Source organism: Cyrtonyx montezumae, unplaced genomic scaffold (genome assembly GCF_038088225.1).
Source record: "Cyrtonyx montezumae isolate F1298 unplaced genomic scaffold, pur_monq_1.0 scaffold_3, whole genome shotgun sequence".
Lineage (NCBI taxonomy): Eukaryota > Metazoa > Chordata > Aves > Galliformes > Odontophoridae > Cyrtonyx > Cyrtonyx montezumae.
In genome coordinates, this window is record NW_027072034.1 from 139503745 (window position 1) to 139522801 (window position 19057).

Sequence of the window (19057 nt, forward strand, 5' to 3'; positions counted from 1 at the left end):
GTATAAGAGCAGGAAGCCCATTCATTTGGCAATAAGCCAGGTACTGCTAGATAAATTAAGATGCAATCCTTTCATCAGGTCGTGAATTAGCAATTAGCTGACATCAAACTGGCAAAGATGCACTAGACAGAGAATACAGAATGAGAACTCTGCATTAATACTCTAATCTCTCTTTCATTACACACCTTCATAGTAGGCAGAATTAACACTGATAGAATTTCTGTTTACTCAAAAAATGCAGTCATGTTATAGTGTTAGTTTGTGCTCCGTTGGCACTCAGAAGAGATAAGATCTTCATTCAACCTTAATCTAATTATGACAAAATTAATAATGTCAAGCCTTGAGAAAGTGAGTGCATGACAATTAATGAAGAAGTGAGTTCAATATGAAGGAGTTTGCTCTGCTGCTGATGACAGAACTCAGCCTATGAATCAGCAGTATAAGAGTATTCTGAGAAAATAAAACCATAAAGATAAAGGTAAATTATGAAATCGAAATGAGACCCTGGGGACTGGGAAAGTAATGATGGGTAAATCAAATCTGAGATGTGGGCTGAGGCAAAATGTGTAGGTGAAGAGGGGAACTTCAATTTGATACGAAAAGAATGGGAATGTTCAAGCCATGAACTCTGTGTTATATGCAGTCTTGCAGAACAATTCATCCATCATTCAGCCCATTGCTGGCAGCTTTTTTTCCTTGGGGAGTTAATTTAATGGCAGCAGCCTGCCCTTTGCTGTCATTTTCACCAGGGCTGAGAAGCTTACTCCTATCATACTGAGCTTATTGCACTCACTTGACACAGCACGTGCACGCAAATGGGTTTGTGCCTACACTGGGGTAAAGACAGCCACTAGAAGCAGGCATTTGGCTGGTAAAAAAAACCTCTTGGTCTGCTCCCAGGATGACCCTAGGAAAAAGGATCTGACTGCTTTGATGACTGCAACCATCTTTCAGCCATTGCCTGTATTGATTCTTCAGTGACACATGAGCTTTCCCTGTCAGCAGATGAAGCTACGGAACCTGCTCACCAGGTGGGCCTCAGCATGATAAAATGTATGAAAGTAGATTAGGTAGAACAATTAAAACTTTAGAAACCTGGAAATAAGTGCTTACAGAATGATGTCTGTCAAAATGGCTAAATGGGCTACTGAAGGTTGGGAAAAAGAAAAGAAAAAAAAAAGAAAACTTTGAAGTTGTAGAATAAAGCAGAAGGAAAGAGAAAAAAAATAGGAATGAAAGGAAGGGGAAAAGAAAAAAAAAAGGCAACTGGAAGGCAGGAGAGTCCTGTTCTGGATTAACTTCTTCCACAACAGACTGTTTTTTCAAAAGTTCTAAATGCATTTCTACTTTAAGTTCCCCATATACTTAGAAGTTTTAATTCCCCTTCTCTGAAAAGAGATATGAGGAAGAGATATGAAACACTTATGTCCTATTTATGAGTTAATTTTTATCTACGGTCCAGAAGTAAATTTTACCAATAGAGAAAGAAAAATGTCTGGTTACACCATCTGCAGTCTTCTACACATTGACCTCAAAAATGAATAGATTCAGGTGTTTATCAGCAGCCATGCTCTCTGTAAACTTCATGTTGCTACACTCTCTCAGTTAAAGCCAAAATACATTTCTGTGAAGGCTGGAATTTGCAGTAGAATACTAGACTTGTATTAGTTTTTTATTTCTAGCTTCAGCTGCAAGATGGCTTTGAATCCTTTCCTCTCGTGCGCCTCAAGCGTGCAATAGAGGGGAGAGTTAATGTTGATCCATATATTCCAGCCATTCAAGGATCAAATATCCCCTTTGGGATGAAGATTAGAACTCTTCTAAAGTAGACTTTTGACAGTTACCTATGTATTGTTGTATTCAATTAACTGTCATTACAGAATCATGGGATTGAAGGGACCTTAAGAGATGTTCGAGTCCAACTCCCCTAATAAAGCAGGTACCCTACAATAGGTTGCACAGGTAGGCATCCAGAAGGGTATTGAATATCTCCATAGAAAGAGACTCCATAACCTCTCTGGGCAACCTGTTCCAGTGCTCTGTTACTGTTATTGTAAAAAGTTCTTTATCATGTTACTATGGAATTTCCTATGTACAAGATTTAGGCTATTACTGCTTATCCTATCACTACACACCATCGAAAAGAGCCTGGCTTCATCAATTTTCTCCTACCTCCCTTTAGATATTTATAAACATTTACCAGATCCTCTCTAAGTCTTCTTTTCCCCAGGCTGAACAGATCCAGGTTACTGAGCCTTTCCACACACAGGAGATGCCCTTTATCATCTTTGTGACTATGCTGGATTCCTTCTAGGAGATCTATCTTCAACTGGGGAGCCCAGAACTGGACATAGTAGTTTAAATGTCACCTCACCAGGGCAGAGTAAAAGGGCAGTATCACCTCCCTTGGCCTGCTGGCCACATTCTTTTTAATGAATCCTGGGACACTTTTGGCCACCTTGGCCACGAGGGCACACTGCTGGCTCAAGGCCAGACTGTTGTCCACCAGGATCTGCAGGTCCTTCTCTGCAGAGCTCGTCTCCAGCAGGTCATCCCATACCCTGTACTGATGCTTGTGATTATTCTTCTCCAGGTGCAAGAGCCTGTACTTGGTCTTGTCAAAACTCATCAGGTTCCTCCCTGCCCAACTCTCCAGTCTGTACAGGTGTAGTTGAATGGTAGTACCCCCGTGCCTAATGCCGCATGAGAACTTTCAAAAGGTACTGTTCATATGGGTTATAACCAGAACACTATCAAGAGGTGGGCTTTACTTTCCTCAAATATAGCACTTAGTTCATGCTTAATTTCATGCATATTTCTTTAAAAGTGAAAAAAAAAGTTTAATTTTTTTCTTATTTTGTTACGGCAGACTATATTTTTGCAGAAGCCTATCATTTGGAAAGAGGCAGTAAATTGTAGATGACTTCAAATAATCAATGCTTGTGGCTTAGGAAATTAGCATTTCTCATAAATGAAACAATATCATTAACATACCGCTTGTTCCCAGAAATCTATTTCTCCTTTATAGAGAGACTTATTTTGATGGAAGTCTCTTGTAGCTGGTGGCTAAACTGAAGTAACAAGTCAATGGTATGGAGTACCAGAAAATATTTAATGAAGTACTGAATACTAAATTACCAAAAAAATATAGGGATATTTGAAATACATCTGTTGTTAGTGGTAGGTACGTATGACCAAAGAAAGATTTTCCAGGTTTTTCTCTAAGCTGTCTATTCTTTGGACAAATATCACTTGGAAACTCAGGATTTGTGTTTTTCAGATGAGTCAAGATGTTTCATTTCTTCCCATATTACCTTTAAGAAGTGGCCTTAAGATTAGCCTTGAAGCCCCAGGTGGAGATGACTACATGGTGATGCATGCATGCAATCATATAATCATGCAATGCGTGATCATTGATGTCATCTTAAGGGTGCTTACTTGATAGAATTTTCTCTCACAGAGAAAAGTGGTTGAAAAATGTACTCAGAAAAACCAAACCTTAATAAATTATTTTTTTCTTTTACTAAGGAATATTTTTTATTGTTTAGAATTCTTACACCCTGTGTTTGAATGAGAAGGTACTTTGAAGTATAATGCTTACTTTGCTTTTAAGGTGAGTAGGGTAAGATAAAAGGAAAAGTTTGTTCCTGGCGTATAAACTGAAGCATTTGGGACAGGCTGTGCATCCCTCAGTGCCTTTGGATTAAGAGCTTTTCAAGGAATGCACTGACCTTTCTTCATCCTGTAATATACCATTCACTGAAAGGTTAGCCTAATAAGATGGAACCAGATTCCTCAGAAGGGTATGATTTTCTTCTCAAGAGACATCTTCTATCAGAAGTTGTATTGCTTCTTTTCAAGGAAACATTTCAAGAAGGATTTACGTAATTTAGGTGCACAATATCTGGTAGGAACACTTGCATTTGGAAGCCTGGAATCTAACTTACTCTTTTTAAAATTAATTACTACTAATAATTTCTAAACACAGTTGAAATAAATCCAGCTTCTGGGTGATCCTCTGCATACAGAATCCTTGAATACAAAATTATAGTGCTGTTTTATGGACCAGTGAGCTTTTCTGAACAAAATTGACAAAACTGAGTCTCAGAATGAAAGAGCGTATGCATGGCAAAAATTCCTGTCATTTTTAAGAAAGTCACAGCCTGTATTGAATACACCTTCTTGGTCAAATATCAGTATTATAGCTTTGTTTTGTTTCATGTGCTATAGGTTCAATTCTGTGACTCACAGTTTATGATTTCTGACATAAAAAGCTTGGTATTATGGTATAATGAAGTAGCATTTTTTATTGCACACAGGATATCTCCAAACTGTTCTGATTTGGCAGCAGATTAGTTTAAGATAGACGAGTAGAGATTATCTGTTAAAAAGACTATTTAAAATACATTTTTTAATATTTTTTTTCTTAAGCAATTTGCAGTTTTTACTATAAACTGTTTTTTAGAAAACAAAGGTACAGACTGTTGAAAGTTCCATCACAATTTTCATGGCAGTGAAAGCTTGGCTGCCTGTTCTCTCTCTGCCGACTTATGTAAATTTCTAGGGACCTTGTGTGAATGGAAGGAGTCTGAATTTGTGTCCATGGTAATCTGTTCAATGTGTAGAGGAAGTTACAATGGCATTAACCCATGAAAAGGATCAGTTGTTTTCATGGAAAGCAGTCAAGACATGCTTTGAATTCAGATAGTCAACTTAATCAGAGCTAGACGTTGTTTTTTAAGGGTTTCTGTTTCAAAGAGCTTAATGCTGGTAACCAGCTACAGTCGAAATAGATTATTTATCAGTAAAAGAACATTAAAAAATTAACAGCTGCCATGGATATACCCCTGAAATAAAGATGAAATGATCCTTCAGTTACTTACAGCCTCTACTTGGGCAACAAGAACAAAAGTTGCTGTAGTGGTCCTGGCTCATTACCTGCCTTGTGCCTGGGAGCTAAGTGAGTTCATGTAGTGTTCTTTCAGTACAAGAAATTCAGCAGCAGCAGTCCTTAGTGCTTTCACAGGTGCAATGGGAGACCTGTTCTGGGATGGCCAGCTCACCTGAGAGGTTAGATGTAGAGTTTATTGATGAAATATGGCGATTCAGAGTCTCTCCATCAAATTCTCTTACACTGATCTTAAATAGGGCGTAACAAAACATCAGATCTAGTTCTCCCACTTAATCTTGATTTTCCTCAGCCACAAATGTTTCTGCTGGTACAGCTGCCCTGGTAATAAGAAAGCAATTGAGACTGTATTCCTCCTTACCTTTAGCAGGAAGAAATCCTACCTGGCAGCCCCACTTGGAGTGTTCTCCTACATTTAAATTTAAAGAACCAGTAAAATTAATAGAAGCATTAGGAAACCTGTGTTTATTTGGGTATTCAGCAGATATTTTATTTTCCACCCTAATACCTGTCTTACTGTCATATATTTCAAATAACAAAAGTAAAAAATATCCATATCTTAATTAATATGCTACAGGATAGTTTCAGAGTATAGTGGTAGATTTGCATTAGGGATGATGCTGAGGTTGCCAAGGTTAGAAATATCAATGAAATAAATACAAAAAAATGAAAGATCTGTAATCCATGTCAGGTGTTTTTTACTTTATTTTTCTAGTGCTGTTTGAACATTTTATACCAGTGTTAGCTAAATGAATTTGCTGTATTGATATGTGAAGCTGCATTTAGAGAGCATTGTCAGTAGAATTCACGGCTTCCCTTTAGAAAGGCATTACCCCACAGCTTTCCACTTTAAAGTGGCAGATTTTTAAAGGCATAACTCAGAATTAACCCAGCATGAACAGCTGGTACTTGCCCATTATCCAATTTCAGAGATGTAAATCCCAGAAATTATTTTCATAAGAGCTGTGGTGCCCCATGTGTGTTCACCACTGGAGATGTTTGGACATTAAAGCTATAATGGGAAACGTGGTAACTGCTCAAAGCATAAGGAAAAAGACCTTTGGTAGGTGATGACAGCACAAACAACAGCATAAACATATCAGCCCAGAACAGTTAAGTAAGTGTTATACTGAGTGATATTTTTACTGGACATGCAAAATTATCTTTCACCACAGGAGTGGACATCTGCAGGGAGGATTTTCTTACGTGATGCAAGAGCAACAGAAAAAAGGAGTTTACTGTTTAGTAATATCTATTTCCTTCATGGGAACATATGAGGGAATGGTCAAATCAGGCTATTCTTTCAGTTCTCCAGACCAAACAGTTAGATACAGCAGAATGTTTAGAAACTGACCAGAGGAAAAGGTGATACTAATAATAGCAGCAGTCACCTAGAAAAGAGCCCTTGCAGAGGAATCAGTCAGTTTTTGAGGAAGTGAGTTTTTGAGTACAGTGAGGAGTCAGAGAATTATGCCATTTGTAAATATCATTACCTGAGAGTTTATGGAAAGTGTTCTCTGCAGTGTTGGTTAGGCCAAAGTTTGTTCGGTCTTGTTCTCTTCAAGAATGGAGTGTATCAAATGCCATGGACTGTTCCTGTATATTATGCAAATAGCACGGATAGCTGTCTTGGGTCATACCTGAATTCACAGTTGTCTGACAGAGGCCTGTGTAGATGCTTCAGAATAATTAACATGCTATCTCCCAGAGGGTAGCAGCAAGGTACTCAACAGTCTTTTCTCACACATACGTAATTACATCTATGCCAGGCTCCTTTCTAGATGTGGTATGATAACCACAAATATTCTCAATATTTTCATAGCTATTCCAGCCTTCACTTAGAAGTTAGATTCAGTAGTTAGGCTCAACAGTATCCTGTAGTGATAATTGCCTCAGTGTGAAAAGAAGTATATTCTTTCACTGATTTTTTTTTACTTTCAGACTTCTCATGAATGCCCCTGGGTGTTCTTGTTCTTGTAGAAAGAGGGAGAACACAAGTTCCCAATCTTCCTCTCAGCAATATTCATTATTATTTCTATTATTTTTCATCCCAAAATGAGCATTCGTAACCTTTTCCATATTCCTTTATTTAGAGCCTTTCTGTGGTCACTTTCATCAGTGTTCCCTCTCACCCATGTTATTGAGCTTGACTGATTTTGAGAATGTAAGACCAGCACAAAATGCAGTTTTCCAGACAAAGCTACACAAATTAATTGTTTGAGAGTGATTTATTACATATTTCTGAAATTCAGTTTTGACTCCAGCTATAGATTGACTGAAGAATTGGGTTTAGCTTGCCAGGGGTATTCCAGTCTCTCCTCTTTCAGCTGGTAATGTTAACAGAAAACCCAGTAAAGAAAAAGTAGTTTAGTGTTTCTGAATACCTTTTTTAGAATAATTTTTGTTGCTGCATTGATCAAATCTGTGACGCAACATCATGTGGTGGTGTTGCATGTTTGCCTTCCTAAGTCTCACTCTGTGAACTTCCTTGAAACATGTCGCATCATCTCAGAGTACCCTCTTGAATATTTCAATGTAACTAATGTTTCCATTCCGGTCAATAGAGATTTTTAAGACTGAAAATCCACATCCCTTTCAAATTTGTACTTTTTTTTTTGGAGATTCTTTTATTTAAAAAAACCAACTTTGCGCTGTATTTCCTAATGGTTGTTGTCAGCCTACTGACTTGACACCCTTGATGTCAACCGAATGTGAAATCAAACTGTATTGCAGTCATCACTATTTATTGGTTCATGTGCTTTGACTTTATTACCTATCTGCAGTTCACGCTTTATGCCTGGCATGTCCAACCCACTTCCTGGCACAGCTCACCACACAGCTGCCCTCCACCCTGCAACGTAAGAGTGGAGGCTTTTTACCACAGAGAGGGTCCCAGGTTCGCACCCATAGCCAAACTGTCACTGCACTATTAACACTGTGTTGACTGAAACTGGGACATAGGGAAAGCAGTACTGTGCAGGGCTGTACAAGTGATGGCAGGTAAGATCATGGATTTTGATGCAGTGGGTAAACACAGGGCTCTGAGCAGCAAATATGCAGCCGTGCTTTCCATTTTGGTAATGGATTTTAAGAATGGATTCCAAGATTGCAAAAAAAAATCATCAATTTATGTTTGCAATGATATTTTCAGTTGATAGAAATACATTACCCACAAATTATCAAATTCTCCCCTCCCCTCCTCTCCCCTCCCCTCCCCTCCTCTCCCCTCCCCTCCCCTCCCCTCCCCTCCCCTCCCCTCCCCTCCCCTCCCCTCCCCTCCCCTCCCCTCCCCTCCCTCCCCTCCCCTCCCCTCCCCTCCCCTCCCCTCCCCTCCCCTCCCCTCCCCTCCCCTCCCCTCCCCTCCCCTCCCCTCCCCTCCCCTCCCCTCCCCTCCCCTCCCCTCCCCTCCCCTCCCCTCCCCTCCCCCCTCCCCTCCCCTCCCCTCCCCTCCCCTCCCCTCCCCTCCCCTCCCCTCCCCTCCCCTCCCCTCCCCTCCCCTCCCCTCCCCTCCCCTCCCCTCCCCTCCCCTCCCCTCCCCTCCCCTCCCCTCCCCTCCCCTCCCCTCCCCTCCCCTCCCCTCCCCTGCCCTCCCCTCCCCTCCCCTCCTCCCCTCCCCTCCCCTCCCCTCCCCTCCCCTCCCCTCCCCTCCCCTCCCCTCCCCTCCCCTCCCCTCCCCTCCCCTCCCCTCCCCTCCCCTCCCCTCCCCTCCCCTCCCCTCCTCTCCTCTCCTCTCCTCTCCTCTCGTCCTTTTTTTCTTCCCTCCTCCAGCCTGTTAATTGATGCCTTTACCCAGGGTTTTAGCACTCCACACCCACAGCAAGAGCCAATATTTGTTTATCAAGGGCTTTGAGACTCTCTGAGAGCCTACAGTGGGAGTTGAGTGTTCAATTCCCTTTGGAGAGCTAATTCTTCATCATTTAAGAGCCTCAACTCCTTAGTTCTGTTGGGAGACGTGATCCAAACCAGCAAATAGCTTTGGCAGGTGAATTCCCAAAGTGGGAATGACTTTGTCAGCAAGCTATAAGTTGTCAAGTCACTTCAGATACATTGAAATCTATTTACAAGATGTTAAGTGTGCACAAGCCATTAACTCACTACACATTTTTAGATAATGCTTTCCGCTAATTCTGATTGTAGTTAATTGACAGAGCAGTTAATTATTCTATTAATTGGCAATTAAAATAATTTAATCTTGGTAGATGAGTAATTGAAATTAACTGAAAACAAATTTGTTAGTTAGACATGCTGTATTTAATTTCTGTGTCTTACAGTGTTTACTTTGTGGTAAAAAAATTGACTATGAATCATAATGACATTCATAGGCATACTGAATTTTGTTTCAAAGATTTAATTTCTTACTACTAGAAAGTCATAATCAATTTGCAGTCAGTTATTGAGTGTTGACAGCTGACTGCCATAATATATGAACTTTCAGTTGTATTTGAACTAATCTGAACCTTGAGAGAGGATTGCCTCAATGGGATTTTGAGTTCAAACCATGTTATGTACTCAGTGTAGGACTGCAAGTAACAAGAGGTCAGAACCTCCATTTTGTGGTTCAGTGCACAAATTAAGGCTTTTCATGGAGTGCCACCACCACCTGTGACCTGGGAAAAGGCTTTTTACTGCCTTAGTGAAAAGTTTGATTACATGGGGAAATGGTTATTGCAAGAAGGTGAAATTTCATGCTTACAATGATTGAATAAGCCATGTACCTGTCATCTTATGGGGCTATTATTTCCGCATTTGGGTCAAACCTTGTTCAGCTGGGTTTATGTCTCGAGTCAGAATTCAGCAAGCATAAAAGGCTACTCTCTAATTAATGTCTCCTGTTTTATTCTGTTGGCCAGTGACATCAGAGGTGAGTATTAGTGGTACGGCAGTAGAGGCTGAACCTTCCCTCCAATATTCCATCACATTTTATTGCTGTGTGACAGATGGCAGCAGAGGGGCAATCTGACATAATGTCATCTGACATGGAAATGCATATGAAGCAAAGGTCTCCACGCAGAAAAAATGCACACACTGACTTTCATCTATGCTTGCTGAACGCTGATGAAGACCAGTCAGTGGAGGTGAGCACAGTGAGGCAGTGGGTGGTACATTTCAGCAGCAGTGACGTCAACAGAGTATCACCTCCACTGGTGCAGGTATTTATGAGTGCAGCATGAAGGCTCTTTCACTGGTGCAAATGCGTAGATAGTGGTGGTGACTGTGCTGAAAAACAGTGTTAGTTAGTAGCTGAGAATTCACTCTTATCAAACAGTGTCATTGTGCTCTTTGTATTTGTTGTAGTTTCCATGGCAATAAATAGGAGGCATTACTTTCAGACCAACCTAAGTATATGGAAAGAAAGTAAACAAAGTATATGAACTAGCAAAACAGGCTTTTTCTTTTTCTGAACATAAAGCTCTTTTCTGTTTTCTATTACTGTTATGTGAAATGTAGATAAATGAGTAGGGGGTTCAAGGGGTAGAGGTGTATACTTCTATAGTGGTGTAATGTTCTGCCCGCATTCACATGAGACTTGTGTAACTTCCCAGGCAGATTCACCTCTCCTCTCCAAGATGAAGAGTGTACAGATTAAATAGAAATGAACAAGATTCATGACTACACAGATCATGCAAAACATCTGACACTCTCCTGTGTCCACACTTCCAAACATTATCTGAATTCTGAAATCATCTGTGAAGTTCCAGTTTTGTAGAATAAAAATAGAATGAGCTTCCTGTTTCCACCATGGTATTGCCTTGGACATATATAATACAGCCAAGGTGCAATGCTCTCTGCTCACTGTGTAGGAGTTGGCAGAACATGGGAGGAATGCCCAGATGCATTCACTTCGCTCTGGAGGTGCCATTCTTCCATAAAGCCTGTAAAACATAGGATTACACTTGGATTCTTTGAGGAATTTCAAGATATTTTCCCTTTTTTTTTTTTGTTTGGTAGTTTGTTTGTTTGGTTTTTTTTTTGGTCCTCCTTAATTTAATACAACATCGTTCCCCATAAAAAAACAGGAACATACATTAAGTGCCATTGAAAAGCGTCATGCAGATATATTACCATTGTTATACACATTTAAAGAAAGTCCAGTTCTGCTCAATTCTCTCTTTTCCTACTTACCTGGTAGTGCTAACAAGTACATTCATTTTGAAAAGAAATGCTTCTAGTTTCACTGACTTGGTTGAATTTTTCTTTAATCGTGTCTGGTCTGGATTTTCACCTACCTTTTTGTTTATGTGATTGTGTTAACTTACATCTGTAGCATTCAAAGATCAACTGGGTTCAAGGAGAAGAGTCTGGATGGAAGCAGTTGTATAAAAGTGTGTCCCAGGAGGCACAGCTTGATACCTGCATTTGAATAAAATTTTCCACCTGTATCATAAAACCTTTGTCTTGTTGCAGTCATTGAACATTAGTGTTACATCTTCAGGGAGATTACATTCCTTCTAAGTTCCTTCTGCTTTTGGTGTTAGATACCTAAAATTTGCTTAATCCCCTTCAGCAACAGGCCAGTCATCCAGATTTCCTGGGTTACCTAACTATGTAGATTCTTGAATTATTGCAGTATCTTTGTGTATAGACCAAGAACTTCATGGGGATCTAATTTCACTCACATGTACCTGTTCAAAAGCATCTCTTCTGGGAAGATACCAGTTCCTCACCTGAACACTCTATTGTCAACTTGGTTTCAATGAGCTGATATTGGGAGCTACTGGGATTCCTAGTGAAGCCTTAAAATTTAATATAACTGATGCTTCGACTGACTGCTAATGGTTGTGTAGGAAGCCGTAGTCTGTCAGACCATTTTCATGTCTAGGTGTACAGGATCACAGATGGGAGGATACATTTGACATATGCTATTAGTTTGCCAGTAGTCTCCATGAAAGTAGAAGCAGCAAGTTTAAGCAGTTTGGTCATAACTCTGTAGTATCCTGAGCTCTCTCCCACTTTCCATTTGCTGGTAAAAAATCAGTGTATTCTGTAAACTTTAGGCATGTAAAACTGCAATAGAGTAGAACATAAACTGGTCAAACTGGAGTCCTTGTTGCTTTTGAAGAGATACAATGGAAAACTGTGATTAAATGTGATTTACAAGCCTTAGCTCATACCATAGGCATTATCCTTTTAATTCATGGCACTGTTAACTGTAAAGTTGTGACAACTTAAGGAAACAGAGTGCTTGTTAATATTCTGATGTTTGATGACAACTACTTTTAAATTAAACTTATCAATCTTCTTTTTTTTTTTCTTTTTTTCCCCCCTTTTCCACATTTTAATGCAGTCTGTATTAGTAAATACACATTCTGAGTAAATGCACACAATTGTCACATTTCAAGAGGAGTTCTGTTTTGGCTTCATATTTGTTACACAGAAAGTTTCACTTTTCAGTCTGCATCAGAGTGAGCAGCCTACACTCCAGCATGATGAGGGGAACTGACTCTCTTTATAGATACCCTAAAATGCATCAATGCCTAAAATAAGCCTACCCAGAAGGAACTATGGGTAAAAAAATGTATTTTTAAATTTCTATAGGGTTGTCAGAATTCTCAGTCCCATCTTGACAAAAGATTTGGGCACTTTGACTTTCCAGGAGAAAGAATATAACAAATGGTAGAAATGGGCTATAAAGTCATCTTGGTGTTTTTAAGGCTTTTACAGATGACATTACCAAATTGTACAAATCCACAAAAGAGATGTTATTTAGACAAATGTAGCTCGTTGTCTCAAGGGAATTGATAGGTACTGTGCTCTGAATCTTTTCATTCCTCTCTGTCACCATAAATCAAGAATTATTAAAGTTGAGAAAATGAAACTACGCCATCATAAGATGGCTGAAACATCCTGAGACTGTCAGAAGAGGGACCTAAGATAAGGAAGTGATTATCGAAGAAGTGCTCTACTTATCAACAGAGGGGATTTTGAATAGTTTTGGTTCTGTTTAAGGTTCTATTTATTTTTCTTAGTTAGAATGTATAATAGCCTTTCTGATAGATTTATTGCTTTTTTTTTAATATGTGAAAAGCATTAAGCATCTATTTTGCTAATCAAATGTAGCATTTCTGAAGAAAAAATAGTATGCCAGTTGTGCATTTTGTCTTCCTCTCTGACTGATTTGTGGGAACTTTGTCCAGTGACCCACATTTAAGCCACTAGCCACAAGCATGTCCGTAAAATATTTCAGCTATTCTGCTCTTATTCATATTTTTCTTCTTAATTCACCATTGTTCTTATCATACTATTTCAGTTTGTTCTTCGTGTTTAACCTAATTCTTCTCCTGTGTCTTAGTCTAAAAATGTGACTTTCTGAATGTCTTACGTTCTGTAAAAGTGACGTTGAGGAGTAGTAGATCAAGTAGAGCATAAAGTCATAACTACATGAGAGTATTTGGATGAGTAGCATTCAAGGCATTCACTTTAGGGCATTAACTTGTTCATCTTGAGAGCCTGCAGTGGTTTTAGATCAGTGCGTGCAGAGGGAAATGTGAACCTGGATGCCTATTCTTTGTCCTTCTGAACAGCATGCTGAATGTCCAGGCAAGCTCCCAGATGCTGGTATGTATTTAAATAAAGTACAAATACGTATTTGAATAAAAATTTGTAGAATGCTTTGCTAGGTCAAGCCACTTTTGTGATAACACCTTGCAATACCCAGTAGCAAATGTTGAGGAAGGAGCATCAAAAAAGAGTAAATATGTAATGACAATTTTCCAGTGTAATCCTACCAATTTTATCGGTGTCTGGTTCAGGGACACACTAATCCAAAAGTGATATCATTCTGTTTAAGATGTGTTTGTGGATTTCTCAGTTACAGGTTTTTGTAATCTATTCTAAATCTGTGTAAGCTTCTAGTACTGACAACACCCAGTCTGTGCAGTGTCAACACTGCAGGTGTACATAGGAGAGATCTCATGAGACACAATTTTGTTTAAAACAAGAATTCTGTACTTAGTATTTCTCATAGGGAAAATTAGCACATTTTCAGTGATTGCTTACATCCTTGCTGGAATCCAGGAGCTTCCTACACTCTTCCTTGAAATAAGAACCACAAATCCAAACCTATCAACATAAATTGAAATTTGTATTGATTTTAATGCCAGTGCCTGACTGTAATATGTTGCCACTGTCCATTATCCTCCTTGTTCCTCAGTTAGATCTGGGGTCAGGAAAAAAATAGTGAATGGCATGTGACTTCCTAGGACGTAGCAATGTTGGCAACTTGAATGAATAGTTGAGTGCCTACCTATACTTTACACATAGAACATTAGCACCCCATTTGTAGAAAATGTTATATTTAAATGTGTCTCATTTATGACAGAATGTCATAAATGCAGGTTTTGCTGGCAGTGCAGCACAGAAGTTCAGATTGTAGCTTAGGATCAGCAAAGGCTAAACTACAGGAGATTGTCCCCTTGCCCTTTTGAGTCTAGTAGTAGCTGGTATCTTGACACCACCTTGGCAAAAAGGAAAGGCATAAAGACCTGCTAAAATTACAGCAGCCTGCTATAAAATTACAGATTACACCCTGTATCCTGCATAGCAAAGCAGCATATTGAGTGTGGCACCCCAAAACATACTTTGTGTCTCAGGAACTGTCCTCTCAATAATATTGTACCTCAGGCCGAGGAAAGGGGTCTCTGAGGTGGACTGTGGCTTGTTACCTCAGTGTCTTTCTCTGAAAAAAATCAGAGATTCAAAGTTCTATTTCCATTTCTTTAAATTGTTAGCCCAACTCAGAGTGTCAAATCAAGATTTCATTCACAGATATTTATTTTAATCTTCAAAGCTATTCATTTTTTACCCTTAAATATGATGAATAAATACATACTGAGGATCTGAACACTTTGTTCATAGAAGTAAATCAAAAGCAACTTGACCAAGGCTAATAAATACAAATGACACATACAACTCATGTTTAAAGGAAGAAAACCTGGATACTTATATACTTATATATTCTAAATGGAAAAAAGAAAAAAAAGATACAAGATGTTTTATAAGATCTTTTTACTCTCAGCTGTATGCTTTAACCAGAAACCCATCTTCTGTTTTCTCTCTGTGACTGAGCATGAGACAAGGTCAGCAACAAATAGGTTGGTCCAGCTTCTCCTTGCAAGCACAATGTTATGGTTTAACCTGGCAGGCAGCTCAACACCACACAGCCCTTTGCGCACTCCTCCACTTCCAGTGGGATGCAGGAGAGAATAAGGAAAAAAAGTAGAACTCATAGGTTGAGATGAAAACTAAGACACGAAGAGTGAAATAACAGTAATTATTACATATTTATATATTATATATATTTACAAAACAAGTAGCGGACAATGCAGTGGCTTACCACCAGCTGACTGATGCCCAGCCAGTCCCTGAGAAGCAGCTGCCCCCCCAGCCCATTCCCCTTAGTTTTAATGCTTTTTCACATGTTGTCATAAGGTATGGAACAGCCCTTTGGACAATTTAGGTCAGTTGTCCTGGATCTGTCCACTCCCAGCTTCTATTGTCCCCTCACTAGCAGGACAATACAATAAACTGAAACTGTCTCTGTGCAGCACCGCTCAGCAACAACTGACATACTATTATGTTATCAACATTTTCTCACAACACTGTCATACCAGACACTGTAAAGAAGATAACTCTGTCTGACCTGAAACCAGGACAGAGTGGAACATTAGCCACCATTATTATTAACCTTATGGGCCTCTGGGACTACACTGTGGTTTTTTTAAACAGAATGTAAAAGGAAACAAGTCACAGCCTCATGCAGAAAACCTGGCTTTGAAGGAGGGTAGAAAGGAATAAGAAGCATTTAATGATGTAATGGTTATCTTGTATGCCTCCCTGACATACATAGAAAGATAACCATAGAATGGTTGAAACATGATCTCACAACTGAGCTGTCTTGCACTATGAATAAATCAACAGTCTTTGGAAACATGTTCAACAGCCTTCTGAAAGCAGAGAACATAAAGGATTTTTTGCTTCATAAAGCAACACCTCAAGCCATAGAACTCAGGTTATTTTGTGCACCAGCAGAAGAGGCAGTCAGCACCAAAAGAGCCATGCTGACTCTTGAGTTAATTAAAAATTCAAGTATCAGTATTGTAGATTTACATATAAAACCAGGAGACTATTGTGAAGGCTTTCTTATGTATACCATACAAATTTAAATTACATGTTAGGAACTTATATACATTATTTAAACAGAGGTACCTTCTGTCATATTCCAAAAGCAACATGGTTGTCAGTTTGTAAACTCTAAAATGGTTTCTTCCTAGTTGGTCTCCGTACTCTTAGCTGGTCTCTGCTTACACAGCAAGGCTTTATACTATGCATGGTGATGCTTTTCCAGGGAAACTAGCAGAGTTCATGGCAAGAACTGCTGCATGTGTTTGTCCCCATATGTTCCCACAGAAACACATGATTTTTTTCTGACACCCCGTGATTCTTCAACTGCTCCCTTCCCCAAATGAAATTAACTTTTCTTCCTCAACCCTGTCACACATGTAATGAAAAGAGGCTATTCCATGACCACGGGTAATCATCGTCTATGAGTGGGTTGTGAAGGGACTCCAGTAGCACAATATGTGAATGGCAGAGAGAAGTTGTATGAACTCCTAAGGTCTCCTGGCATTTATAAAGACTTTCCGTAAGATTTACTAGGTCTGTAAGTGTGTAATGCACCAAAAAAAGTGAACCTTGCCCCCTTTTTTTCTTGCTCATTGAAGCTATCGCTCCTTGTCCATCAGACCTCCAAGAGGAGTTTAAAAAGTGGTGGGCCGCTCTCACGCCCAAACCCTGCTCACTTAGCATATGAATGCTCAAGTGATTGTTTGAAGTAACAATTAGGAGGACAATGGATAAAGGAGGAAACTGGAGACAGCGACTAACACCTGTGAATCAGAACTTAAACAGCTTTCTTTTACATAATTAATTAAAGAAGCAGGCACAATGCACACTGACTTGAAATTATAGTCCGAAGACAATGCCCGTGTGCATGGGGCCCTTTGCCCCTGCTTCGGTTCCCCTACTCAGCTACTCACGTGGGAGGTTTGTTCTTTTTGTAGAAACCTTAGTCACGACTGAATGTTGCTAAGTGTTACAAGGGTGTTTTTTGATGGGGAGGGAGAGAATCAAGAGAAAAACACTGAGGAGGAATTGCAATTTCACGGCGGAGGCAGATGTCCTGGTGAATTTATTCAAATACATGAACTTCAGATAGGTAGCAGAAAATCATTCTAAAGCACAGAACGGTGCTAACCTTACAAATAGCAATTGTGATTTAATGTACCATAAGCAGTGCTACAGACTTGAGCGTATTACAGAAAAATAAATGGATGTTATACATCTGTTTCATGAAATTGTATTTATTGCAGAATGTGAGCAAAATTCTATGGTGTTTTCTCAAGGAGACAATCCATATGTGTGCTCAATGTGTTCCTATGCAATTATTTCTTAAATAGGTTATTTTGTGCCTCTTCAGAGCAGTATTTAATGAAACTAGTTAAGATTATTACTCTAGAAATTACCGAAGAAATCTCCAGTTTGCATACAATAATAAGTATTCTGGGGCACAGTCTTCTATGTGCACGCACCAGCAGTGTTGCTACAATTATTCCAGCAAAGGGCATAATGATGAAGGTTTTTCAGTAGTCTCAAAAAAAAAATATATATATATATAGTCAGTCTCTCTAGAGAAAAAATAATGTTATTAAAAGGTATCTAATATCTAGCTTTTCTCAGTAAAATTTATGGGGATACACATAATTAGCTATAATGCTGATGCTAGTCCACAGTGAAATTTCTGAATATTTCTTCATTATTTTTAAACGGCGTCAGTAATACGAAGTTAGAGAAAATCTGTGAAGTCTAACCATACTGAAGTTAAAATTTTGCTTGCTTTGACTTTCAGGAAATTTAGACTGGCTCTTTCTGAGGGACATCGCAGATGATGTGAAGTGTAAAGCTAAAAGCTAAAAACTGAATAAGAAAAGAGATTCACTTAAACTGAAAAACACTTTGTTTTGTTTGTGACCTTTATATGACATGATACAAATGGTAATCGTATTCCAGTCAACCAATTCTTACCATTTAAAGTTCAAAATAAAGACTAGGTAAATCATACGTTGGTAATTCCCACAGTGGTTATCTTCTTGGGGGTGAGAGGGTCATCCTTATGTCATGTTCCTATTGGTCTCTAGTTTTAATATTGTAAATTCATTGATATTTTGCAGATTTGGTATACGGATACTACAGACAGCAGCGGAAGTTGACCGAAGAGGTTGATTGGTCTTACACAGGTAAGCAAAACTCTCTTACCAAAGACTTTACTTTGTTTTCATATTTTTGCTCATTCTTATAACTTCAAGAGCCTGTTTTGTTTATCTGCCACCTAATATATGCCCAAACAATTGTTCAAGTAAAAATGTAGAAAATGGATTCTCAAAAACTGCAGCAACTTAATAAACAGGGGACTATTTTCTTCCTATGTCTATTACTTCTGAAAAAATCAAGTCCTTGTCCTTAAAACCTTAAACTTGACACTTTGATGATGGCTGGGCCTTTATTGTTACGTGCTCTTTTGTCAGCTGAATACTCCTATTCTGGCAGGTCTGAAAAGCACACAGAGAGGCTGCAGCAATGTGCAGCGCATTTTGTGGGTGAGAATATACCCATATATTGCATATGAACTGTGCTTTGCTTCTGACTACTTGGGCATCCTTTCAGGTACCACTCTACTTATCCTAAAAATTCAGTCACTGGGCAGGAAGATCTCATTTGCATGAGTAAGAAAGTTATATTCTTAAATTCTGAATGAGCATTCTTTAACCATGGAAGAGCTATGGAAAATTCACGATTAGCCTCTTCGATTCTTCTGTATAAGTCAAGCCACTTCCAATAATTTTGGAAAGGTATTTTTTTTCCTAAATGATGCATGTATTTTACCCAGAACATAAAAATTGTCTTCCTGTGCATGTGTTAGGCTCTGACATTTTTAATGAATTCAGCTATTGTTTAAATAAGGACTGTCAGATATCAGTGTTTCATATATTTGCTTCAAAATATGTTCCTGTACTTAAAGAATATTATACCATTCTTCTTTCTTTCACTCTCTTTCTCATTTTCAGAACAGTTTTTGTCTTCCAGGGTAAAATG

The 19057-nt window shown here is 39.0% G+C and overlaps 1 protein-coding gene across 4 annotated transcripts in view; it reads left to right on the forward strand.

The window, feature by feature from the left end:
• Positions 1-19057, forward strand: part of PTPRZ1 (protein tyrosine phosphatase receptor type Z1) — a 129138-nt gene that overhangs the window by 19484 nt on the left and 90597 nt on the right. For all 4 annotated transcript variants that reach the window (XM_065743492.1, XM_065743493.1, XM_065743495.1 and 1 more), the window contains exon 2: positions 18136-18201. In XM_065743492.1, the coding sequence (XP_065599564.1) occupies positions 18136-18201 (66 nt within the window). The remainder of the gene's footprint in view (positions 1-18135; positions 18202-19057) is intronic.